This window comes from Theropithecus gelada, chromosome 3 (assembly GCF_003255815.1).
Source record: "Theropithecus gelada isolate Dixy chromosome 3, Tgel_1.0, whole genome shotgun sequence".
NCBI classification, from domain to species: Eukaryota; Metazoa; Chordata; class Mammalia; order Primates; family Cercopithecidae; genus Theropithecus; species Theropithecus gelada.
Window position 1 is genome coordinate 33,579,198 of NC_037670.1, and position 27,658 is coordinate 33,606,855.

The following is a 27,658-nucleotide window of genomic DNA, read 5'->3' on the forward strand; positions in this document are numbered from 1 at the left end:
TGAGAGACTCCTGGGGACAATTAAGGAGTAGGATGGAGGAAGGAAGCCAGTGGGGCAGAATAAAGCTTGGAGACAACATGAGGTTGAGTGACAACATGAGGTTGGGCAGCCTGTGAAAATCCCCCAAAGGGAGGGAGGATCTTATGACAGGGCTATCTAACAACGTTCACTTTCAAGCCCTCTGTATTGCTGTGATATAAATATGGTATTTCCCAAATTTTCAATAAAGCCTACGCTACTCATCAACGTCTAGTGCCAGAGGTATATGAACTATTCTTTCATTTATTTGTTTTTGTGGAACTAGAGGAAGTGGTTGAGTTTAATGTTTCCATCACCCATGTGGAAAGCACAGAAAAAGGCAACCGAGACACTGAACAAATTTGATGGAAGCAGGCACCTAAGACAGAGTGACCACGGGACACTAAGCCAGTCATGCCACTAATACTCACGTTTACACTCCAGGAATCATCCCCCAACCACTGCCTCAAATTAAAGAGGATATTCAAAAAATATGCGGTGAATTGATTTGAATTTTCACAAACTGTGAGTAGAAGTTTGAGTCAGTCTTACTTTGAACTCAAGGACCAGAAGTCCCAATATGAAAGACATACATGTAAGGAAATTCTGTCTGAGAAATTCTGTCTTAATTACCTTAAGTAATTTTCCTTTGGCTGCACTCTGGCTAAGCACCAAAACCAGGCTTCAAAACTTGGTCTGGGCCAGGAGTGGAGGCTCACACCTGTAATCCCAGCACTTTTGGGAGGCCGAGGTGGGCGGATCACTTGAGGTCAGGAGTTTGAGACCAGCCTGGCCAACATGTGAAACCCAGTCTCTACCAAAAATACAAAAATTAGCTGGGTGTGGTGGTGCACGCCTATAATCCTAGCTACTCGAGAGGCTGAGGCAGGAGAATGGCTTGAACCCAGGAGGCAGACGTTGCTGTGAGCTGTGATCGCACCACTGCACTCCAGCCTGGGCAATGAAGCGGGACTCCATCTCGAAAAAGAAAAAAAAGAACTAGGTCTGTCTCACTGCAGGTTTATGTTCTTTCTATTCCTCCCCACAGTTCCTGTACTTTCTGAAAGGGCTTGGATTTGTAATTGAGTCGTTGCCTAAATTTGTGCAATTCTTTTAGTCCTTAAGTGCATACTTCATACTCACCCTATTAAAAGTATGCTGGCAGCTGTCTGCTCTCCCAGACCCTAGTGAACACAAGTTCAGGCTATTAAGTGCTTTTACTAGCCAAATTCTCCTACCTTATCTTAGCAGCTACGTGCTCTACTCCTCATTCCTGTGTTAAACTCCATCCTTGATTCCACATTAAGGATCCCTCCCAGATGTTACTGTTTAGCTGAAACAGAGCTGTCTGAGCAGGTATCCAAAGTTCTCAGAATGGTATGGAACACTTCTTGGCCCATCAGATTTTCCATGGAAACCTGAAACACAACCCCTCAAATATCAGATGTTGAGCATAGCAGATGAGGTCTTCTAAAATCCAGAGTAAAAGCTCAAATGAGATGAAAACATGGTGTTTAAAAAAGGAATTCTTTCTTCAGAAAAGCTTATACTTAAGGTTTTAATAGTCCTGTGCCCAACAGTTAAGGCTATTATTTAAATCAAAGCAAGGAAAACATAAGCATGCTTATTTCACAAAGGAAGATTCTCTGAAATTAATAGCTCAAAGCAGAACTACTGTCAGTTTCTGAGGCGGACCAAAGAGGTATTACTTTAGAAGGCTTAAGTTAGAGTGGATATTTTCATAGAGTGTGCTGGGTATTATTAACAGGATCTACTGCCAAAAGATTCATATCACATGGGAAACCTGCATATCAAGATGTATCTGGAAAATTATTTAAGTCCAGTCTCTGAAAGAAGGAAATTAACTGTTTAGAAAACAGCTGACTTTTGGGGCAGTGATTAAGTATAAACTAAGAGTGGAGAAGGAAAATAGTGTCTGCTTTAGAAGATGGCTGTTTTAAAATGAAAAGGTAATGTGCTGTCCTCAATTTTTAAATATTTTCCATGATCTTTGCATTTATACTTTAAGAATAATGTCGATCCTAGAGATGAGGAAGAGGAAAAAGAAGTGTTTGCAGCTAAACACGAGGTCAGGCTTGGCTTTTAAACCCGAACCTATGTTCCCACTCGTAGCAGAGTGTGATGAGAGGGCAAGTTCATGGCTTTTGTGGGAGTCTGCTTCTCTTCTGGCGTATTTTTCTCTTTCTCTTCTTGCAAGCTTCTCAAAGCCCCCACCTAGACTCTGCCTCCACATAATTCCTTTCCACATTCTTTCCTTCATTTTCTATACTCTGACCCTGGAACATGATCTTCCCTCAACCTCCTTGCTCCTTCATCCGTGCAGAGATGGAGTGTGCTGGTTGATTGATGAATCTGAACATAACTGGTTGCCCTCTGCCCTGCATGGCCATTCTTCCTCTTGGGATGTGCCTGTCTCCAAATAGCACCACTAGCACCCTACGCCTCCACACCACCATGCTGAATAGCGGAGTATAGGTGGTGCTGTGCTGCCCAGAGGAAAATCTCCTTACATGGAAACCAAGGGTGGAAAAGTTACTTCCTGTAACAAGAAACAACCTGATGAGGTCCACTTGCCTCATTCTGGAGTTTGCACTAGGCTCTCACGCTAAGCTACTCCATTATCTGCAACTGAGGTTTTGTTCTGGTTTCCCATCTACCATTCCTTTATTTTCTCTCTCAAATTCTTCATAGCTCAGGAACTCAAGAAAAGAATACGCAATGTTCCTTTGGAAACCCAACATTTGGCAGAGCGACATTGTATAGAGACACTGAAAAATCAAAACCAGAAGAGCAGAGTTTGGACAGTAAGAGACACGTGTGATTAGGCGTCTTGTAAACCACGGGGTGCGGCAGAGGCCGGGGCATTTTACCTTCGATTGTACATGGAGGTTTGTATTAGGCCAGGTGGGTTTTTACAGGAGTGCCGTTGGTCTGGGTAAGAGGTTCTAAAGCAGCCTGTGAGCATACTGAATCTAGAGGATCGTTGTGGCTTATGGTGTTCTTCCTCAGAGAATGACTTCTGTGGAGTCCTACCTGGTTTCCTTAGACCTTTGGAGAGGCTTGGATGGGGTGGGGGCATCTTAAGTGAAAGGCGCAGGGACTTCAGAAGAGATATGGGGTGCCTCTCACAGGCATGGTGCAATTCCTTCAGGGACTCAGGAGTTTAACTGGCTCAATGCCAAGAGTCTAAGTGGCTCGGCGTTCATAATGAGACACTCACAAGATTATCACAGCATTTGCACCACCTGTTTTGAAATCAGTCCAACCCCCAGCCATGAGAGCAGCTGTCCAAGAAAAGTTATGTTCTTAGAACACGGTACCTAGTGCGCCCAAAAGCTGTGGAAGGTACTCAGTGGTAACTGAGGCAAGGAAAGCCGATGGGGAAAATCCTTACATTAGCTTTCCCCTAATGCCTGTCAGTCAACACCCACTTTCTGGAATGTACTACCCGTGATCTTAAACCCAACTGGCAGAAATTCCCTCCACACTCCCCATTGACTGCAAGAGGCCCTAGAAAGTGGGTGCAACATGGCATAAATTAAATGTGGGCAGCAGCCTGTGGGCCCCTGTCCATCAACAGCAACACAGCAGTTTCACAGGGAAAGGCCCAGCGTCCACAGGTGCTTGGCAGGGCTGGCGGCCTCAAGATGCCACTGCTGCAGTTTCCAGGGGAAAAGCAGACCTCACAGGCCTTTTAGGTGTAGCTGGGAAAAATAATAGGTACTGATTTTCACCTATTTTCAAGGCAGCTGGGTTCCAACGTACTACAGAGTGCTTCTAAGGTTCTAGCTTCTAACTGGTAGCGCCAGGCCACTGTGGCCCTTGCTGTATCAGCCACCCCAAATTCCATTCTGCATTCAGGCGCAAGGAGGGAACCATGAAGGGAACCTGGATCCATGTGGTTCATCTATAGTTGATTCTGGACTGCTTAAATCTATGTAGATAGATTTCAGATGCCTCCTCCATCCCTAGGAGGTAACTTTCTTAGGCCTAAATATCCATTGTGGCTCAGGCCTGAAAACGCCTGTATACAGGGATGTGGGCTCAGAGCCCCTAGAGGGAGCCCTCACTCAACAGTCCCAGGTACCAGAAACTTAGCTTGTTGGAAAAGGAAATGTAAATTAAGGTGTCTTGCAATGGTGGTCTTTCTCCCAGGAATGATCAGTGTATACAGCCAAAATTAAGCCCTTTTTGAGTGTCCTTCCAATAGAAATTAGGATCACAAGTTGTGAGTTACAGAACACTGGGGCATCTTTGGGGAGCTGAAACCAAGATTTTTTTTTTCCAGATACTATTGAGGTTCTACTATGGTCTTTGGCAGCAATAGGTACTGAGTTGTGGGAGCAGCGTTGTATGGGATGACTGCTTTAGTACCTAGGAATTAGCTTGTTTCAAAACAAGTGTGGTTGTGGGGCCAAGGCTATAATTTTGCGGTTTCTTCTTCTAACTCTAAAGTGAGCACATCAGAGACTCAGCCTCGAACCTAGTTCCTTCTGGAGCACGGCAGGAACAATCACCCTCTTAAAGACAATTCCAGCTACAGCCTCTTGAAAGAATCTCGACTGGACCGAGGCATCAAGAACTCCTCTGGCCAAGGCTGATCTGAATGAGAAATCTGGCAGTATAGTTTTGGGATTTATTTTTCTTAGTTTTTTACTTGGAACTCAGGTGGACAAGATCATTTGATTTGCTTTAGTTCCTTTAGACTTTAATGCCTTTAGATTTTTTTAATCCAAAGGGACTTAATCTTTGAATTTTTTTTTCTCTAAAAGTTGAATAATAAAAGTTTAACTACCATTCAAATTTGGGTATCATTATGTTGCTAGCATTTTATTCCTGGACTTTCACACATTTTCTTATGGGAATGTTCTGTTGGGATTTAATCTCAATGCAAGGCCTCTGATATGCTATATGGGATGATGAGGTAGGAGATAATTAGGGATGGGAAAAATGTTCAGTCTTTGGTACAGAGTAGCCTTTGAATTCATTTACTTATTAGTACACTGCTGGATCCAGAGCCTTCTTAGACCAAATGTTCACTGACAGCCCCAGGGTGTCACATCTGCAAAGGCTGGTGCTGGGAAGTGGCCTCAAAGGTGAGAGGAAGTCTGCCTTCTGGAACAGCTGCTCTCCTCCTCCAGGCCATCAGTCACAGCCCTGGTTGAGCAATGGGGCCAATGTTTCAAGAGAACTTCAACTGGGGGCGTGAAAGGGGAACACTCTTCCCTAAGACTTCCCTAGTTTCAATCTCCAGGGCAAGAAACACCCTCTGGCCTTTGTACTTCCACTGGCCCTGCTGTAGTCGTCTCTGATTCTGATGAGTAAATTTTGAGTTATTAAGTCTACTTGGCTCAGCCCACCCCTTACTCGTGGAATTTGCTCCATTTATATTTTTCCACTCCTCTAAGAGCTCTGCCCCTTTTGGGGTGGGTCAAGGTGACCGGTGGATGGATTAAGTCTGCCTCATTCCAGAATGCACTTCTAGCAGGTTCACTGGGCTAAACAGCTAGAAAGCCATGGTTCCAAGCTGGGTTCCATCAGTGATACGGATTTCACCTACTCTTTAATTTCTTAAATGGTTCAAAACTCTGGCCAGGGAAAAGATGCTATTTATTGGCCTTCCTCTAAAACCTCGATACCCACTACTTATACTTCTATTGTTCTTAAAGCCCTTACAGTCTAACCTCAGACCTTTGGTAACTTAGTCAATCTGGGTAGGGCAAGATGCTGGGACACCCACAGGTGAAGAACACTCAAGTGGGGGCCTCCTTCTTCTCTCTCTCACTGTGACACAACCTCCTTCTGTTCCTTTAACACACCAGGCTTATTTGTGCTAGGTGGCCTTCTCTCCCCAGAGACCATCCTTCTCCCTATTCAGACTACCATCTTTCAAAGCTCAGTGAAATCCCACGTTTCTCATCCTGTCTCCTTTGAACTCTTGCAGCCATCACACTACCTCACACAACTGAGCACTTTCTTAGAAGTCATCTTGATTCCATCATTGGTCTAGTCAGGGTTTCTCAATGTCAGCCTGATCAATACCCTGGGTGGGGTAACTGTTGTGAGGGCTGTCCTGGCCTCTGCCCCTAGAAGCCATATCCTATATCCTGCCCCCACAATTTCTGTCTCTGGGAACTGCCAAGTGTCCCCCGGGCAGCAAAATCATCCCCAGCTGAGAATCACAATGACTAGACCAGAAGACTTTGCCCTGGATGGCCAACACCACTGAGCAGCTGCCCAAAGCTTGGTCAGAGGGGCCTGGTTGGAAATTGAATAGAATACAAAGAGCTGACTCGGCAGATAAGTTTTTAAAACTTAATGACTGATAGAGATAATACCCCTTAAGAGTCCCTATACTTCTCTATCCAAACTAGAATTAAGTAAAATCAGAAGCAAAGCTAAAATCTGTGCTTCCTAAAACACCTGAATGCTGGAATTTTTTTTTTCCAGGCATGATTATCAACTAAGGAAAGATTCTCTCCTACAAATTCAGATATACTAATTACCGATCAAAAGACTAAACTGAATAAATCCACATGAGGTGAGAAAATGAAAATAGAACGTACAATTCTATTCAATTAGAAGCAATTTTAGAGAATTTTATTTAACTGTCAATTTATCACCAACATCTAACATTTTATAGTTCAGGTACATTTGGGTAAGAACATTAGGAAGAAAATGTAAATTAAATACTATGAAAGTATGCTTTTAATGAAACGTGGTCTCAGTAAAATATGGACATAGAAGTTTAGTGGTTTTATTGCATTGTTAGAAAATTATATTATGAAAGATACAAAAAAAATCAATGTTTTTCTGCTTCTTTTATAATCAGTATGCCACCTTTTACCATTATGGCTTTAAGTTTTCATTCTACCCAACAAGTTTCAAAGAATAGTTTATTACATGCCTTAATAAAACATTTAAAATATTTACAAATTCAAAATAGATGTTTTATAACTGAAAAAAGTTCACCTGAGAATTCACTGTAACGTTGCCATTGTTTTCCCCAAGTTGTTAATGTGGCTGAGTGTCCACATGCAACCTGTATCGTCTACTGCATCTAACATACTTAATTCCTTATTTAAAATTCGTTAAGCAGTAAGCTATAGCAAACTGTTAAAAAAAAATTACACATGGAGAACCAAGACTGTATCTACATTTGTTCTGAATATGACAATTTAACAAATTATTTGCTATAGTTCCAGAATGAGTAAGAAAAAAAAAAAATAAGGTAATGTTATTTTACTGAATTCAACATAACAGCTTTTAAAAAAAATCATCACGCATTGAGAAGGCCGGTTCATAAAATAGTGAACAATGATCATGTGAATATGCAATATACAAACTGAAAACATTTCAAACTTCTGCATGAAGGAAAAGGCATACACTGTATACTCATAGTCCTGTCATTTGTCTTCGGCAGCCTCAAAAAAAATATTGCCTTGAAACATTTTCTTAGAAAAAACTTCTTTAGAAGTTAATGTTAAAATAGGCATAAATGTGTAATGCTATGCAATATACAGAAAACTTCCCCACTTATGGCCAAAAGACAAAGATAAAATCTTTTTTATCTGTCCATCTGCATTACAACTTGAAAATCATGTAGATATGAGGTAGTGTAGTTACTTGTATTACATGCTGGCTATTTAAAGTAATGCTAAATTTTAAGAAATTACACTTGGCCAATAATTATATGTCATTAATAGAAACCCTTAATGCTAAACTGTTCATAGGTAGAGAGAAATTTAAACCAAGTGCTTTACAAATTATATTTAAGCTCTGGAGACAACTACGTTTTATCATAAAATAGTAATCTTTCAAAGCAAGTACAGTAGCAATTAAAGCAAAAGATTATTTGACATTTGCACATACACAAACTGATACGACCAATAGTTGAGTGTACACTGAGGTAGGAAATCAAGGGTTCCATTGGCTTAAGATTTTACATTTTGTAAACCACAAGTTCTTACATTATTTTATATTGTGAAGTTGAAATTTAAAATTACAAGTATCAAAGAAATACCTATATGGGGAGATATATATGTATGTATACACACACACATACACACACACACACACACACACACAAATTCTTTTGCAGTATGGGACGCATTATTAGAATTATTCTCCCTGACAAATTCTTGAGTGTACTTATAAAAGCTACTAGAAAATAAACAAGTCCAACTAATTTTCTCTTACAAATAAGTCAATAACAGAGATAACATACAAACTACTGAAAATATACTAGCAATATCCTCCCCCTACATCCTGATTAAAAAGGGTAACATTTGACAAATTACTCCAAGACATGAAGACTGGTCCCCATATACTCTCACAGGCAAGGCCAACTTGCTTCAGATTTCATACACAGTGGGTGGTGGTTGCCCACATTAGCTAGACAAGCCCTGCACTAGGCTCAGGATGCAGTCCATAGAAGTGTCTCTTTCAGTCCTCTGATTTCGGTGAAATCAACACTATAAACTACTCCTCTGCACCATTAAAACTGGGTTCTGCCAACGTTTCTGTGAATGTGAATATATGCATTTTTTTTTAATTGCTGAGAAGATCCATAGCTTTCATTTGACTCTCAAACAAATCTAACTCCAACATGACTAGAAGTCACTGCAAAATGTTTTGCGATAGGTGCTCAATTATCTATTTTGTAACAGGACTGAACAAACACTAAGACTGATCTTTAAATGCCCAAGTTAAAATGATTTGTGTGTCTTTATACCACACCAAATTTGGGGAGGAGAGCAAGGATTAAACCTGGTTTTCAAATGCAAACCCACAATAGGAAAAGATTGAGTTTCATCCTATTTCACAAACCTGCAGAGTTGCTGCAAATACATTTTTATCTGTAACAATGCTTTTTACAAGTGAACCATATGACTTCAAAAACAGGATGAAAAAATGAACTGCACTCCTGGTAAAACGTAAGCAATATTCTTTCCCCGTGATGTCTGCTTTTCCGGCACTGGTGACCCATGGTGGCAAAGTGGACAGCTTTACATGTTGGTAAGCTCTCCAGATTCTAGGGAGCCTGAGATAGTGCTGCCAGTATGATCACTCATGCCACTGTATTCTGAGTCCTAGTTCTTCTTCCAAAGGGACAAGAACGCCAGGAAACAGGAAGTCCATGATGGGACCAGATATGGTAAAGACTGAAGAGGGGGGTAAAAAAGAGGGAAAGTGACACTTAATCTGTTTATGCAGCCAGACTTTCTAGAGTCCATACTGAAGAGAAGCAGCCCCCATCTTAGGCCAACCACTTGCCTGTTTATGAAATCTTCCCAACGTAGCTTAAAACCTGATTTTAGGAGCCAAAGAGCAAAGCCCTAAGATTCAGGTAAGACCATCTATTTTTCACAATGCAGCTCTACAAAAATATTCCCAGTAGCTGACACCCTGTTTCAGCTGAGAACAGAACTCTATTAGCATTGCTTGGGCAGAAATTTTCTTTCAATCTAAAATATTACAAAAATGTCAAATTATTAAACTTCTGCAGGCCACTTCTTTTAGTAGGAACTATCTGTAGACGTTTCAAGCTGTTAAATTGCTGTCTGATATGCTGCAGTTTTCATTCTCCTACTTGTTCTGAATAGCAAGAAGAGTTATTACTAGAGTTATTATTCTGTAAAACATGAGTTTTAAAGGTTTACTACATTTTCACATGGATTTTTCTGATATCCAGGAGGCAAAATCGTTTCTTTGTCTCTTGCGGAAATCAAGGAGAAATCATGGTTGACTTAAGAGAAATTCCCTATGGCAAACTACTAAAGGGAAAAACAATATTGTTAAGCAACAGATGGTCATATTAGGCTTTCAAGACACTGCCAAAACTTCAGTAGAAAATTAGATGGTTTGAAGGAAGTGAATGCAAGTTTACTCATCAGTAGTACATTTATCAGTCATCTGCTGACAGAAGTCTGAGATTCCACCACTCTGACGACACTGTTCCGCAGGCCCGGCTTGCTCAGAGGTGGCTGTGGATGTCTGCTGGGACTCCTGCCCCCGCGTGTAGCCGGACTCACTGTTTCCTCTGGCACAAGGAGGCAGCACTGCTGGAGGCCCGTCAGATAAACTGAAAATTGATGATAAGGCCAGTTCACCATCAGGAGTACTTTTATCTTTTTCAGAAATTAAAAATGAAAGTGGGCAATCTGAAGCTGAGTACTTGGCGAGTATCTGTATTTGTTCTTGACTCAGAGCTGCTTCTTTACAAACTTTCTGGCAAAGTCCAGTGAGGTTCTGCTTTGTCTCGCCCAGAGTTGACAAAATGTGATCTCTTTCCTTCAACAAGCTCTCCTTTTCATTTTGCTGTGAAGTGGGGAAAGAGAACACAATGGCTTGTGTTTATTAGCTCAATCAACATTTCCAAGGTGATCAAATAATATACAGTGTCTTCTCATCAAATAAGATCACATGGAGTTTATCCTTTCAATTCCATTCAATTACACATTAAATACTAAAGGCCCAGAATGTCCCATCCAAAATTCTTGGGACGGATGTATTTTGGCATAAAGCATTTTTCAGGTTTTAGAAAGATAGTATATATGGGTGCACACATAATTTCTCTAGCAGGTCTGGGGCAGCACTTCACTATCAACTATCTTTACATTTCTAAGTAAAACATAAAATAGCAAATAATGAAGAAAGTAGGATAAAGACTATGCATTCTAATGTCAATTTGGGGCAGTTTTTTGGTCAAAAGAGTCTGTGACAAACTTATATGGTTTTCGGAGCTTTCTGGATTTACAGACTGTACATAACAGGTATGGATGACATTTTGGATGAGATACAACAAGAAAAAAGTAAAAGTACAGTTAGCATAACTTAACTACTGAGACTCAAAGCATTGCAAGATTCAACTAATGATCAGCATTTGTTGAGCAGATACTCTGTGCCAGATATTGTGCTAAATGTTTTCCAACATGCAATCTCAGCTATGTAATCCACACAACACCTCTCCTGACTTAAGCACATCAAACCCACCGAAGGGATGGGACTGAGTTTAACATGCCTAGAGACAGCTGCTGGGTGAGTTACTAAAGTGTGGAGAATTCGAGGGGAAATTTTGTGTTTGCTAATTACTATTTTTGTTATTATTATAATCTTATTACCCCTATAAGAAAGTCTACCACAGAATTTTTCAAAAGTTTTTCTGGGTCCTGCCTTGCTGTCCATGTCACTTATCACTGCTGATAGCACGTCTTTTCTATTATCGTCCCATCTCATCCTTCTTGTTCTAACATTTTATTGCTTCTAATCTATTATGAGCCAGGAAACCAAATAATCAAGGTATTTATAAGAAAAGAGTAAACAAACACTTGCTAGAAAGTCAAAGGTTTTTCTTGTGAAAATTATCACAACTCTCAACAAGTCAGTCTTGTTCTGCTTGCTTTCTGCTCATTGGAGGATTCTGGAGAGTTGAGGCTGCCAGTTAACCTTGAGACAAGTTAGTTCATAGTGCTAATCTAGAAGTGCCATCCTTTAATCTTGTATGACACAAAAGTCACTAAAAGAGTAAAATGAATTTTGCTTTATACAAAAGTACTGTTATGGTTTTATACAAAAGTATTACTACAAAATTATGTATGAATCCAATTATTGTTCTAAAATATTTTAAAGCCATGTAATATTTTGAGAAAATATACAATAAATACAAAATACTAAATTTTTATATGGCAAAGTATTCTCCAATCTGCTCAGATTTTTATATACAAGTTCTTTTTTTTTTTCTTTTTTAAATAGATGTAGGCCAAGAAAGAGTGTGTTAAGTATATGTAACCAAAATCAATGTTCAGCCGGTACATTTTCTCTTATGCAAAGTTTATCAGTTGCACTCTTCTGATAAAATGAGTCTGCAGATACCGAAAGGGCAAGAATGGCACCTACTGCTTGTTCACAGAAGGAACCATTAAATGCAATCAACACCCATTTCTTTTTATGGTCTCCTGGAAGCCAATCCAAAGGAGGATGGAAACAAAGCTTCCAGTAGAAAGTGAGAAATAATCTTTTTTCAGTCACAGCAACATTCAGCTACGGATTCCTCTACCAAAGTTGGGATGAATCTATTCTAAACAGCAATAGAAAAATTTCAACTGCTGGTTGGTCTTTTAAATTAAATATGGTTAAACAAAATAAGGACTACTTGAGCTTCCTCCCAGAAATTAGAACCACTACTTAACCTACAGATACTATGATTACAAATATTTTATGACTTCTGTATCTTAATATCCACATGATCTTTAAATACTCTCACTCCTCCCACCCCACTATATTAGGCATGACATCATTCTTTAAGTACACAAGATGGCTTGCTTCTTCACAACTACAACAAATAGGTACAACCCTAGAACTCCATCAGAATTATTTCTATAAATTAAATGTTCCCATCTGTTCCCCTGTACTTCAACTCCCACACAGCTAAGCTTCTAAGCAGTTAGCTAATGTTTCCATTTCATTCTAAGTTTAAAACACATCTCTACTATAATAGCAGTCAGCTTAATAACTAAAAGTAAAATACAAGTAATTCAAGTTAATCACTTAATGACATCAGTATTTAAGATATCTCCGAAAGTCACTACTTATAGTCATGAGTGGGAGTCACTATTGGCATCCTGCCACCTATTCCTACAATATATTTCCATTTTCCTATAAAAACAACTGTATAAATCATGTTTGAAGTGCTGCACCTTTAATTACAGATCTTTTTTTTAAAAAGGAATAAAATTGGCATTCTGGTGCCATTCTGGATTTTATATCAACCAAAAACCTTTAGTAGGCTGGGCACAGTGGCTCACGCCTGTGAGGCTGAGGTGGGCAGATCATGTGAGGTCAGGAGATCGAGACCAGCCTGGCCAACATCGTGAAACCCTGTCTCTAATAAAAATACAAAAATATAGCTGGCGTGGTGGCACACACCTGTAATCCTAGCTACAAGGGCAGGCTGAGGCAGGGGAATCACTTGAACCTGGGAGATGGAGGTTGCGGTGAGCCAAGATTGCACCATTGCACTTCAGCCTGGGTGACAGAGCAAGACCCTGTCTCAAAAAAAAAAACAAACAAACAAACAAACAAAAACCTTTATCTCTAAATCCTTATTTTGAATAGCTAGTGGACAATATTTATTCAAATATAATTTTTTAAAGATTATAAATACAACTCACCCAATAAAGATATGGAATAGAAGAATTTGGCACCAAAAGAATGAGTGACAATTTTATGATAGGGTAAAGAGTACTCACTGTTAGAAAATGGTCACTAATAGTTCCTTAGTAAAACCTCTGAACAGACAGTTCAGAGAAATCTACAAATGGCACTGACAAATATAAGCAAAAATGCTCATTTTTACTCATAAGATAAAAATAAAAGCTACCACGAGATATCATGGTATCTCACTATCAGACTGGAAAAAAACCCAAAAGCTGACAACAAATCTTGACTGAGGGTGTGGACAGACAGACACACATATACTGCTGATGGAAGGCCAAATATTACAGTTCCTATGGAGGAGAATCTGTTAATATCTAATAAAATTATGTACGTATTTACCCTTGATAGAACAATCCCATTTCTAGGAATGTGTCCTAGAGACACAGCTCCTTAAACATGAAACAACAGTATACAGTTATTCACTGCAGGATCCCAAATGTCCACCCACAGAAGACTGGTTTGAATTGTATTACAGCCACAACTGAGTACTATGGAGCTGGAAAACGAATGAAAAAATATTTCCTAGAAATCGATTCTTAAGTTTAAATAGTAAAGTACAGAACAATGCATATAAAATACTTCTATGCAGCAGGATGGATAATAAAAGTGGACATAAAATGTTAATATGCTTTTAGAAAAGAAATACAGGGGAAAAAAAATCCAGAAACTAATGAAAGTGGTTACCTGCAGGAAGCAGCTATGAATAGGATATAAGGAGAAGATGAGATCAAGATTTGGAATATATATTTTTTAAAACATAGTTTTAACTTTTGAGCCATATAAACGTTTTACATTCAAAAATAAATAAAAAATGTAGGCCAGGCATGGTGGCTCATGCCTAAAATCTCAGCACTTCGGGAGGCCAAGGCAGGAGGATCGCTTGAGCCCAGGAGTTTTGAGCAACACAGTGAAACCTCATCCTGACAAAAAACAAAACAATTACCCGGCATGATGGTGCGCACCTGTAGTCCTGGCACTAAGAAGGCTGACGTGAGATGATCACTTGATCCCAGAAGTCAAGGCTGCAGTGAGTCATTAATTGTGCCACTGCACTCCAGCCTGGGTGACAGAGTGAAACCCTGTCTCGAAAAATGTAGAGGAAATCCCAGTAATATAAATAGAAAAAAAAGTAATTGTATATCAAATTGGTAACACAAATATTTCAAATAACTTTAAAGCTTCACACTGGGAAACATGTAAGCACAAAAAAAGGCAAATCTCAAATTCTGCTCAATCTGTTTATACTGTTAACAGTAATACTGATTGTAATTTTTTTTACTTTTTATACAGTGTGCCTTCACTTAAAATCATTGACAGGTTCTTGGAAACTGACTTTAAGAGAAACAACCTACAGCAGGTCCTCAAACATTTTGTTCAACAGCCTTTATTTTTTATTATACTTTAAGTTCTAGGGTACATGTGCACAAGGTGCAAGTTTGTTACATATGTATACATGTGCCATGTTGGTGTGCTGCACCCATTAACTTGTCATTTTTTTTTCTTTTTTTTTGAGATGTAGTTTCACTCTTGTAGCCCAGGTTGGAGTGCAATGAATGGCATGATCTCAGCTCACTGCAACCTCCACCTCCTGAGTTCAAGCGATTCTCCTGCCGCAGCCTCCTGAGTAGCTGGGATTACAGGCTTACGCCACCATGCCCGGCTAATTTTTGTATTTTTAGTAGAGATGGGGTTTCACCATGTTGGCCAGGCTAGCCTTAAACTCCTGACCTAGGGCGATCCACCCGCCTCGGCCTCCCAAAGTGCTGGGATTACAGGCGTGAACCACAGTGCCCAGCACCCGTCATTTACATTAGGTATATCTCCTAATGCTATCCCTCCCCCTCCCCTCACCCCAGGACAGGCCCCAGTGTGTGATGTTCCCCACCCTGTGTCCAAGTGTTCTTTGTTCAACATCCTTTCATTATAAAGTTGATGAGGAAAAAAACTGGTTTTATTATCCATCATTTCATGTTAAGTGAAAACTTACTGTGTATTATAGAATAAAGGAAACAATACGGAGCCGAAATTTTCCCTGTAAGTGATGAGAGATTAAACATAAACATATAAAAGAAGTGAAGACAAAAGCTCTATACTGTTAAATTTGGACTGGAAATACTACATAAACTCAGGATTTCTAATGTACTTTTTACTTTCATTTACTGAAGCCTGATATATATGAACTCATGATATAATGAACTCTTTATTTTATACACAGACGCATATATTTCCTAGCTCTGTCCACGGAAAAAGGCCTAGAAGGAATAATACTCCTTTAGCAGGTAGGCTTTCCAAAGTCCAACATATCTGCAAAAAAAAAACAGGAGTTTTAAAGAAATGGGTGATTCCAAATCTTGAAACAACAGAGGTTAAAAAGTGAGATTATGGCAGCAGGACAGGAGCTGGCTTGAACGAGCTCTTCCTGGCCAAATCTGAAAAATGTCAACATCAACAAGAATAATGACTATTACTTATTCTAACAAGTTGAATCAGAAAAAATTAATCCATGAGTCCACAGTGATTCCAAACAGTGGGAGGGAAGGAAAAGAGAAAAGAAGAAAAGGCCAGGCATGGTGGCTCATGTCCGTAAACCCACCACCTTAGGAAGCTGAGGCAGGCAGATCCCTTGAGGTCAGGAGTTCAAGACCAGGATGGTCAACACGGTGAAAACCCATCACTAATAAAAATACAAAAATTAGCTAGGTGTGGTGGTGGGCACCTGTAGTCCTAGCTACTCGGGAGGCTGAGGCAGGAGAATCACATGAACCTGGGAGGTAGAGGTTGCAGTGAGCTGAGATCATGCCACCGCACCCCACACTCCAGCCTGGACAACAGAGTGAGACTCTGTTCCAAAAAAAATAAAAAAATAAAAAAGAGAGAGAAAGGAAGAACAATCCTTTTTAATGAGGAATACTGACTAATGCAAATAGAATAAAAGAATTAGAAAAATCATGATTTCGTAATCATGGTAATCACAGTAAAGGTCATCAACGTATTCTAAAAGATGCAGGAGTACTGGGGAATAGGATAATTATAAAGTGCCCAAGTAACACATCACAGACAACTAAGCAACACAGGGTGAAAAAACACTACTTTGAAAATGGAGCAATCTGGTACTTCCACCCACCTACATGGGACAACACTGACACTGGACCTCCTGCCTCCCTAGGGGACACAGTATAAAGGACAACACCAGTGAATGTTTAAACTCAGTCTCCTCAACTCAAACATTTCCAGTTTACAGGAAATAAAGGGATGGAGAAATGACTTAAAGCCACGGGGAAGCAATCAGACAAATACTTAAAGTAAGACATTTATGAGAAATCTGGCCTGGATACTTCAAAAAGTTATTGTCATTAAAACAATGAGAGCACTTTAGATTAAGAGACTAAACAGGTTTAATCAAATGCATTATATGATGACTGTATCCTCGTTTGAAAAAAAAAAGCATCTATGAAAGATGGAAAAATCAGAGTAACTTGAATAAAAACTAGATATAATATTCAGGATGTGTTAATATTCTCAGGCATAATAAAGATAATAGTCATATGTAAGAATGCCTCTTTTTAGAAGATGCATGTTTAAACATTTAAGGATGAAGTGTCATAATATGGTAGCTTTCAAACAATTCAGAAAATAAAAGGAGAGGAAGAGAGCCAGAGAGAGGAATGACAGCCAGCAAGACAGCAGGACAGGAATGACAGTGACACCAAGGGGTGAGAGACCAAGATCAACCAAGTGGGGTTAAACAAAGACCAAGACTGACAGATGGAGACAGAGATTCGAAGACTGACAAGCCAACAGGTACAGACAGATGATCTGAGGTGGAGAGACAGAGGCAGAAAGACCAAGATAGAGAAATAAAGCAAATGTGGCAAAATGTCAAAAATCAAAGAATCTACATGGAGAGTATACAGTTATTGTACCATTCATTTAACTTTTCTGAAAGCTTGAAATTTTTAGAATGGGTGCTGACATGAAGCTCAAGAAAAAATGAACACACTTGAACTTGGCTCCCCATGAGACTGTAAGTAAGCGAGGATTATGTCTTACTCATTTCTGACGTCCTGGTACCAAGCACAACATTTAACATGTAGGGTGACCAGCAAACACTTATAGAAAGAATAGAGAACCACTTTTATTTAAAGTACAACTAATACATATTGAGCCCTGAACACATGCTGGACAGTACAAACAGCTTTCCATCCCTGATCTCATCAGATCCTTGCATCAACCCCGCGGTGGCTATTACTCTTATCCCACGTTAGTAATGGGGGAATGTGGGTACTGGAGGTTAAGCAATTGCCCCAGGCCACAAAGTTACCCAGTGGCCAGGCAAGCTTTCCAGTCGTTTGTCTCCAGAGCCTCCCTCTGACCTCAGTGCTATTGTGCAGTGAGTTCTCAGAATTTAAAATGTACATAAAATTTATCTCGGACTTGTGTAAAATGCATGGTCCAGGGCCTTGGCGACAGCTCTGGGATAGACTAAGAAATGTCCACCTTTAAGGGGCACCCAAGATAACTATGATGCCAATGGGATACACACCACATTTCAAGAAAGGTTGCTCAAGGACAACACGGAATGACAGAGGGCAGGTTCCGGAAGGGTCACTGGGGTGCACTTTGGTAGAACAGCCAGTAAATTGGGACTAGTTGTGAACAGGTTTATTTTTAATAAAATATAATCTTCACCACAAAATGCAAATCACTAACAACAGATGAGGTCGTTTTACTTCTGTGCCATCATAACGGACAAAGGTAATGAAATAAAATGGTGTCTGAACACCTCAACCCTCAGCGTTTGTCAATATTCTGATCACTGATCACTTATAAGTTGGTATCAAAAACAATATTTGATACTTTCTAAAAGAAATACATTTTGGTAAATATTTTCCCGCAAAAAGCAAGGCTCCCTTCATTTCAGGGTTACCTCTGAGGTTAAAATGGTTATCAGAGATATGTGTATTTTCTAACTTCTGAATTAATCTTCCAGAAGAATAAACTCGAACCTTGTAAAGAAAGCTACATAGACAAGAGCTTCATAAGCCAAACACATGAACAGAAGTTGAATCCAAAGACTGTAATTACTAGTTTTAAAAGTCGGCCAGGCGCGGTGGCTCACGCCTGTAATCCCAGCACTTTAGGAGGCTGAGGCAGGTGGATCATGAGGTCAGGAGATTGAGACCACCCTGGCTAACATGGCGAAACCCCGTCTCAACTAAAAATACAAAAAATTGGCCAGTCATGGTGGCCGGCACCTGTAGTACCAGCTACTGGGGAGGCTGAGGCAGGAGAATGGCGGGAACCCGGGAGGCGGAGCTTACAGTGAGCTGAGATGGTGCCACTGCACTCCAGCCTGGGCAAAAGAGCGAGACTCCGCCTCAAAAAAAAAGAAAAACAAAGTCATGTTACTGGCTTATGCATTATGTACATTCAGTCCTTACAGTAAAAGCAATGCTAAATTTAGTGCTTAACCTCTAACATACTATAAAATTCAAAATAAATCCTAAAGTCAATACTATCAATTTCCACCAAATAAATACACACTTTCTCTTCAAAGGTTCTATTAGACTCTGATAGAACTTCTTGTTGAGAAATACATTATTTAATGAATGCTAACTCACATCTCCCTTTGTCCCAACAGAGACTATAGAAGTGTCCTTTATTCCTTTATACATGATTATAATACTAACCCACTTTGCAAACATTTTAGAATAATTATTCTATTGTAATCAAACCCCTTTTATCACATGCTGATCCATCCAGAGTCTATTATGCTACTACCCTCAGGACAAACTGCAAAAAGTTCCAAGATTTCTCTCTAGGAAAGCAAACAGCCAATAGCCAAAGACCAAACTGACTAGAATATAGGGCCCTCTGCCTGAATATTTTCAGACCAGGGCAATAAATACTGTGAATCTATTTATATGTTAAAGCCAACCAGTCATTCACTATGTGCAAATGGCTGTTTAATTATTAAACAAGCAATTTCCCTTAAATAGGTTTGTTATAATGTTTAGACTACAAAGACGAAGAATACTGCTTGTCTACTGGCCATGTTACTTTCAAAAAGTAACATCTCAATGAGATTAAAATATACACAAATACCTGTTCACATTCCGTCCTCTGTATTCTCAACTCTCCATGCTACTAAGTATAAACTTCTGACTGTAACTCTCCTAGTTTTCTGTTTACAAAAGACAAGATCCATAACATCACCCAACAACCAGGGTCCAAGTAAACTTCTTACCATAATAAATACCTTAAACGTCAAATTCTTTTACTTCTAGATGAGCCAGCTTTCTTATTCTTATTAGCTAATAAGCAGCACATCTTCTGTTTATGTTTACCTGAGAAAGACACCTACGCAGGACAGAAATTTGTAATGTACCCCTCACGCTGCAACTGGAGTTTGCCTATAGAAATCACTAGAACTGAGAGTAGTGTGGAGGACTGAGTAGGGAGTTCAAGGAAGATGAAACACAAACGAGTCACTCTGATAAAAAAACTCCAACATGACTTCTCTGCGGTTATTTTGGAAGTCAGACTGGCGCCTTTCTAGGTGCAGGAGACACTATCAGATGTCTGCTGTGCCTGCCCAGAAAGGAAGGTCTTGACTCTTCTATTTCGTTCTTGCTCTCTAGCCACAGAGGAGGATATCTGAGTGAATTAGGCCAGTAAGATGCTCTCCTTGGGAATTCAGAACTGACTAAAACAGTAGTCTCTGACTGGATTAGTCCCTGGACAGTGAAATTATTCAGGCACTGTGCCACAGTCACCCTTCCCATGTGCACTTAGTGGCACAAAAAGCCACTCTCGGGTATAGAGCGAAGAAGGTGCAGAGAGAAGTCCCTGGGTTCCCAGGAGTCTTCTACTTTTGTTCCCTGTTATTTATGAGGCCTGGCTCCATTCTCTGGCTTCTAAATGAGAGGTACCTATCTCCCTACAACAAACTCACTCACTCACTCATTCATTCATTCATTCATTCATTCATTCTTCACTCAAGAGTCTGTTTCTTGAAGCCAAAGAGTCCAAATTAATGTAACAGTTAAACAGGATACTGACCACTCTGATTTTGGATTTCATAAAAACTGCTGAGAAACAAATATTACTTTGTATTGAAAATTAACCAGTAGTTATTCACTGGCCATATGAAAGAAACCTTACTATGATGACAAAAGCAATACACCAAACACAGAGTTTACAGTTTAGGCAGAGACATTAGGAAGGTCAATTAAGAAAGGGAAAATAGAGCCCAGGCGCGGTGGCTTATGTCTGTAATCCCAGCACTCTGGAAGGCTGAAGCGGAAGGATCACGAGGTCAGGAGATCGAGGCCATCCTGGCTAACACGGTGAAACCCCGTCTCTACTAAAAATACAAAAAATTAGCTGGGCATGGTGGCGGGCGCCTATAATCCCAGCTACTCAGGAGGCTGAGGCAGGCGAATTGCTTGAACCTGGGAGGCGGAGGTTGCAGTGAGCCGAGATCATGCCACTGTACTCCAGCCTGGGCAACAGAGCAAGACTCCATCTCAAAAAATAAATAAATAGATAAACCAAATTAAAAAAATTTTTAAAAAAGGAGAAAACGGAAAATCAATAATACTACGTAATGTTTATTGAGTAGTTACTATGTGCCAGGAATTGTTCTAAGTTCTTCAGATTAGTATTAACTCAATTAACTCCCCAAAATAAGCACCTAATCTATAAAGTAGGAACTAGTATTATCCTATTTTTTAGATGAAAAAAAAACAAGTCACAGAGAAATTAACCTGCCCAAAGTTACTAAGCATCTGATTCAGAGCCCACAATTTTAACCACTGTATCTGCCACCTCTCTCCTAAGAAGGAAAGGCAGAGGAAGCAGTAAGTCCAAAGACAGCAAGGCTTCTTCATCCTAGCTATCTGAAATTTAGTAAAAATATCAATAATCTAGCAAACCAATGTCTGATTTGTATCAAGAAAATAACACCTGTGAGCCAAGAAACAGAGTTGTTCTAAAGGATGATAGCTACTCTCAAACATATTTGCTTAGTATCCATTTATAAAATAAAGTTACGAAATAAACTAGAACAGTCTTGTTTCGCTTTTATTTTTATTTTTAGAGGAGTAAGAAAACTGGATAAACTCTACGAACTACTATAAATTATAACTGGCAGACGGGAAAGAGCAAGAAGCAGAACTAAGAACTCCAGTAGTACAATTTTATGTAGATTTCATTCCACTGGCTTCACATAACCTAACAGTGTAAACAGCATCTCTGTATTGCAGCACAGAATAATAACTGAAGCTCAAAATGCTATACTCCGTCTAAAGGCAGGTAAGGGTTTAATTCAAAACTGAGTGAGAAAGAACACCAGTGTTTATTAAAGGTATTACTGATATACACTCCAAAAGTACTAAGTACTATAGAATTCAAAACTTTTCCTCCTTGGTTTTAACAATTTTAACTATTCAGCAATATCGTATCAGTTGTTTGTTTGTTTTAAACATCTCTCATGCCTCTATTTGTAAAACATCTGGTTCCTCCTTTATTTTTTATTTAGTCGTGCTTCATCTCTTTAATATAGTTATGATTTTTTATCTTTTTACATAAAGTATATGTACAATATATAAATAATAAATTTTTATTTTTCAACTTCTCTTGGAGGCACAGTTTTTTTCCCCTAAATTGTTGCTGTTTAATTGCCATTCATAGCTAGAACGTTCATGCTTGAAAACTTGCCACAATCCCAACTTTAAACTTTCACCAGTTAACAAAGACACAAAATTGAATATTCAAGCAATGCTTTTACTACTTCTAGGCTGTTTCCTTGCTATCTTTAACCGTATCTTAGCTTTAGCTGGCCTGTACTATCACAGTTGTCCTCTTTCATACAATGCTTCCTTCCACCAACATAAAAATGAAACAGAGGAGTAAACTAATCAATTTTTCAGTTAATTTGTGTCTTGATGCTAGAATAGAAAATAAGATTCAGGGCGGGCATGGTGGCTCACGCCTGTAATCCCTTTGCGAGGCCAAGGCGGGCAGATCACGAGGTCAGGAGATCAAGACCATCCTGGCTCACACGGTGAAACCCCATCTCTACTAAAAATAAAAAAAATAAAAAAAATTAGCCGGGCACAGTGGTGGGCGCCTGTAGTCCCAGCTACTCGGGAGGCTGAGGCAGGAGAATGGCATGAACCCAGGAGGCAAAGCTTGCAGTGAGCCAAGATCGCACCACTGCACTCCAGCCTGGGTGACAGAGTGACTCCATTTCAAAAAAGAAAAAGAAAGGAAGATTCAAAAGCAAGCACTGTTCTCACTTAGGATCTCATTAGATATTAATATTTTCAATTCATATCACCATATCTTATCAGAATTTTTCCCTTAGATGAAAGATCCTGGTTGGTTGGTATCAACTAAAACAAGTTATTCAGGTCCACAGTTCATTTAAATTAACATCTGGAATATTAGCTCCTATAGACACAAAACAGAGAAATTAAAGTGCTTTATAATTTCCTTATTCACAACCACTAATGATTAGGTAGACAATAAAGTCATTTTTAATTTGAAAACCTTTTAAAAAAAAAAAAAAAAACACATATCGTAGCATATCATGGTAAAAATGATAAAACGGTAATTGATACATATTAAAATATGTTAATGAGCATTATATTTGACCCAGAAATTTAAAAACTATTTCCTTGACAAAAAAGAAAGTGGCAGAATTTAAATAGTAATAAGAAACTTGTACACTTACCAGCTTCTCAATTTCTGATTCAAGATTCTGTATACAGTCAAGTTTTCTCTTGCGACAGCGCTGTGCAGCAATTCTGTTTTTACTTCTTCTTCGAATATCATGGATACAATCCAGCTGTTCTGGAGTAAGCTTGTGCATTTTCAACAAGGACTGAAAATCATTTCGAGAGAGTGAAATTATCCGTTGTGCATTGAATGGCAGCTTTACCTAGAATACGAAATAAATATTACTAATTATTGCTGTATTTTATAATTATACTCAAACCTAGGAAGATGAAAGTATACATCTAGGTTTTTCAGAGAACTTACTTTACATTAAAGAAAACATAGGCCTCTATTCCCAATTTCTATATAATCAATTATAATAAACACTGATAATCTAATTTGTATTTATGGTCTATTTCAAAAGACAAATACATTAAGCAGATTTTTTTTTTCAGCAAATCAAACATATTAACACAAATACTGACATATGTAAAATGTAAACACAATTTTATTTTACTAAATAAACATTATTTTTACTTTTTTTTACTTTATTTTACTTTATTTTTGCATGTTAATACACACTTTTTACTCAACCCAAAAATAAAATCTATTTTATTTTTTGAATGAAATGACTATGCAGCATTGGTTTTACGTTAGTATAATTATGCTACTAATTTCTACAGCATTTCAGAAAATTTATTTTTCTATCAAGAAAATGATAGCCTCACATAAATCACTCTAAAACATACATGTCTCTTGCCAATACAAAAAAAGTTAGAAAAGTTTTATGACTATGTTAAAGTCATTTCAACATACTTAAATTTGGAAAAAAATCTTTTCTAAAACAAAATTGTGTGGGTTTAATTATATTATCAAAAATGTAAATGAAACACTGGTCAGTCTGGCAACCTACTTAGCTTACCTTTTAAGCTTATAGATATTTGTTACATAAAACGTTTAAAAATTTTTAAAATGTTTTATTTTTAATATTCTCTTTGTAGTAATTCCAAATGCTACATTTATAATGTCATAAAAGTCTATATATAACCCAAACATACATACTACTTCTTAATCACCAATCCATCTCCTTTCAAAGCCAAGATTTTTTTTTTTTTAAAGCCTCTTTCAAAAGCCATGTCATCTAACAGCTACGAAACCAAAGAAAATGCCAAAGAATGGGATGCGGAGAAATTGGAATCATTGTACACCTGTGGGAGAATAGTGCAGCTGCCATGGAAAATGGTATGGAGGTTCCTCAAACCATTAAAAATCATAGCACTGTATGTCCCAGCAATCTTACTCCCGGGTATTTATCCAAAAGAATTGCAATCAGCATCTCAAAGGGCTATCTGCACTCATCTACACATATTCTTTTTTTTCGAGACAGGATCTCTGTCATGCAGGAGTACAGTGGTGCAATCACGGCTCACTGCAGCCTCAACCTCCTGGGCTCAAGCGATCCTCTCACCTCAGCTTCCTAAGTAGCTGGGGCTACAGGCACATGCCACCATGACTGGCTGATTTTTGTATTTTTTGTAGAGACAGGATTTCACCATGTTGCCCAAGCTGATCTGAAACTCCTGGACTCAGGCAATCCACCCACCTCACCCTCCCAAGGTACTGGGATTACAGTCATGAGCCACTGTGCCCAGTCTGCACTCCCATCTATATTCATTACCGCATTATTCACAATAGCCACGATATGGAAACAACCTAAATGTCCATGGATGGATGAATGGATAAAGAAAATGTGGTGTACATACATAAAGGAATACCATTCAGCCTGATAAAAAGAAGGAAATCCTGCCATTTGCTAAAATATGGAGAACCTGGAAGGCATCATGCTAAGTGAAATAAGCCAGACACAGAGGAGAGTAAATCCAACATGATTTCACTTATACAAAGTAGACAGAACAGTCAAACTCATAGAAACAGAGAGTAGAATGGTGGTTGCCAGGGTCTGGGAAGAGGGAAAAAAGGGGGAATTGCAATTGGATGGGTTAAGTTTCAGCTACAAAAGAATAAGTTACAGAGATCTGCTGTAGAATATCATGCTTATACTTAACAATACTGCATCATGCACTTAAAAATTTATTATAAGGGTAGATTCTGTGGTAAGTATTCTTATCACAATAAAAAAAAAATAAAGCCCAAGAAAGGGGAAAAAAATGCAATGGATAAAATAGAAAAATAATTTTTAAAAAGAATGTAAATTGCGATTATAAAGAGAAAAGTCAACTATTGAAAGGCAAACAAAATCATATAAAACATAAAAACAAAAAAAAAGAAAAAACATTTTAAATAATATATTTTTGGAAGGAACAGTCCCTTATCATTATCGGACTTATAAGTAATATTTTACTGAAGGGAGCTAACAAATACAAACTTTTATGTACAGAATACACAAATCAAGCTTGTTTTGATCATACCAGCTACATGTAATTCATGCTAAATTAAGACACTCATCAATAGCTGAAATGGCCAAAGGAAAATTTAAAAATCAATGGCCATGAAAAACTAGATCCAATAAACTTTACTCCACTAGAAGCCACATTCCTACAACTAATCACTGTTAAACCATTGCTCAGGGACATGTCCCAGGTCTAGAGGTTCTTGCTGGCAATGAGCAAGATTGAATATATGCTGCATTTTTCCGGGAGTTATCATGTAATGAGCATAGAATCATTATTCTTTTCCGTCTTGTGGCATGGCATTTGATTTAAACAATTAAATGGCCGACATGTGAACACAGCCAATGTGTGAACCTGCTTTATGGTTAATACATCTACTGGAAATAAACAAACACAGAAGTTCTTCAAACTTCATCTATCTCTTTTAGTATTTATCACAGTCTTTTTAAAATTGTTTTTGAGACAGAGTCTTGCTCTGTCTCCTAGGCTGGAATGCAATGGCACAAACCTGGCTCACTGCAACCTCTGCCTCCCACATTCAAGTGCTTCTCCTGCCTCAGCCTCCCGAGTAGCTGGGATTACAGGCACAGGCACCCGTCGCCACGCCCAGCTAATTTTTGTAGAGATGGGGTTTCGCCATGTTGGCCAGGCTGGTCTCGAACTTCTGATTTCAGGTGATTCACCCTCTCCTTGGCTTCCCAAAGTGCTGGAATTACAGCTGTGAGCCACTGCGCCCAGCCCCATCACACAGTCTTAAAATTAACTTTATATGAGTTTCCTCCCCACTCCCTGAACCTGATCATATCCCTAACGATGCAAAGGGAGCTGATCCAGAGTAAATCCCAATTAATAGTTATTAAAACAATGAATTAAGAACATACTCCTGCTCACCTCACATTCTTGTTCCCTGGCTGAACAGGATTCACTGTCTCCTTCAGTGTCCGTCTCCGAGTCGTCTCCCAAGCTAATGACACAAGCATATGGGCAAGGTTCTTGTTGGGGTTCTGAAACATAATCATCGTTTCCAATTTCCAAATTGCTTGAACAGCCTTCAGTACTCAGAGTACTTATAAAAGGGCAGTTGACAGAACTTAACGTTGTAAAAGTCCTTTGACCCGGTTCTGGGCTCTCGCTAATCCTGATACCTAACCAGGGACACTCAGACCGTTTCTGTGAGATCTGTTCTGAGCCATCTTTGGCCACAGCAGGTGATAACTGCATTTGGCAAGGAGAGTCGGTACTGCAAATGTCACTCCAGAAGCCTTTGGCTAGGTGTTCTGCCACTTCGCGCTCCACACTACTCCTATCACTAGATGCAACACTACTATCTTCCCTGGGGCCCAAGTCGGATTTTAAAGGTAAATCCTGACTTTCGCCAAATGTTTTTTCCTGAACATCTGTACCTGACAAAGGCTTTTCTGTTAACACTGTTGTGTTTTGCATACCAGCAAAATTCAAGTCACCATATTGGTCATATGTGTGTAAAAGAGACAGAGAATAAAGTCCATGAGGGTCTATGGAAGAATTGTGGGGGAAAGGAGTCACTTCTGATTTTTCAGTTGGACACTGAGAAGCAGGCTCTTTCTTCGTTTCTTCGGGTTCCATTGCTAATTTACTTTCGTCACATTTTAACATCACCTGCAAATCTCTGCACTCCGGGACTCCTCCCAGGCATTCATTTTCCGACGTTTCATTTGGCTGAACAGAAGCATGAATGTCTTTGACACTAGACTCCCCAGTACGGACTCTGTCAGTTCCAAATGCTTTTTGGAATTTTCTGTATTTGGGGCATAGAGAAGGCAAGGCCAGAGCAGCATCCTTCTCTAAGCACATGGACTCGTATGTCTGACTGGCACTGTCTTGTAGAGGAGGCGAGGCTTTTGCATTTCCTTGATACCTGCGGAGTTTACATTGAGGAGTCTGAACATTTTTATTTTCCACAAATTCCTCCACTTCATCTGTTTCTAGATCCCTCTGGTCCAAAAGTGAAAGTTTAAGATCTGTTTTCTGACAGTGTGATGAAAAGCATTTTTTTCTTGGGCATTCTTGCTGATCTGCAGTGGAGTCCAAAAACTTAAATTTCAGAAACTGAAAGCAGGATTCCTCAATATTGTGTACACTTAAAAACTCCACACATTTGCATACTTCATCCACATTCTCTTTACTTAAAATCAGTTTAGCAGTGTAGGCAAACTGAATTAAAGGTTCAAATCCTTTAACTGTCACCTGTTGATACACAAAATAAAAAACACATCATTTGAAAGCTG

The 27,658-nt window shown here is 39.0% G+C and overlaps 1 protein-coding gene across 3 annotated transcripts in view; it reads right to left on the reverse strand.

Annotated features, from left to right (window-relative positions):
- Nucleotides 1-6,612: 6,612 nt before the first annotated feature.
- Nucleotides 6,613-27,658, reverse strand: part of BACH1 (BTB domain and CNC homolog 1) — a 150,174-nt gene continuing 129,128 nt past the window's right edge. For all 3 annotated transcript variants that reach the window (XM_025379732.1, XM_025379730.1, XM_025379731.1), the window contains 3 exons: nt 26,283-27,617; nt 22,997-23,203; nt 6,613-10,359 (listed from right to left, as the gene is read on the reverse strand). In XM_025379732.1, the coding sequence (XP_025235517.1) occupies nt 9,925-10,359; nt 22,997-23,203; nt 26,283-27,617 (1,977 nt within the window). In that variant the 3' untranslated portion in view covers nt 6,613-9,924. The remainder of the gene's footprint in view (nt 10,360-22,996; nt 23,204-26,282; nt 27,618-27,658) is intronic.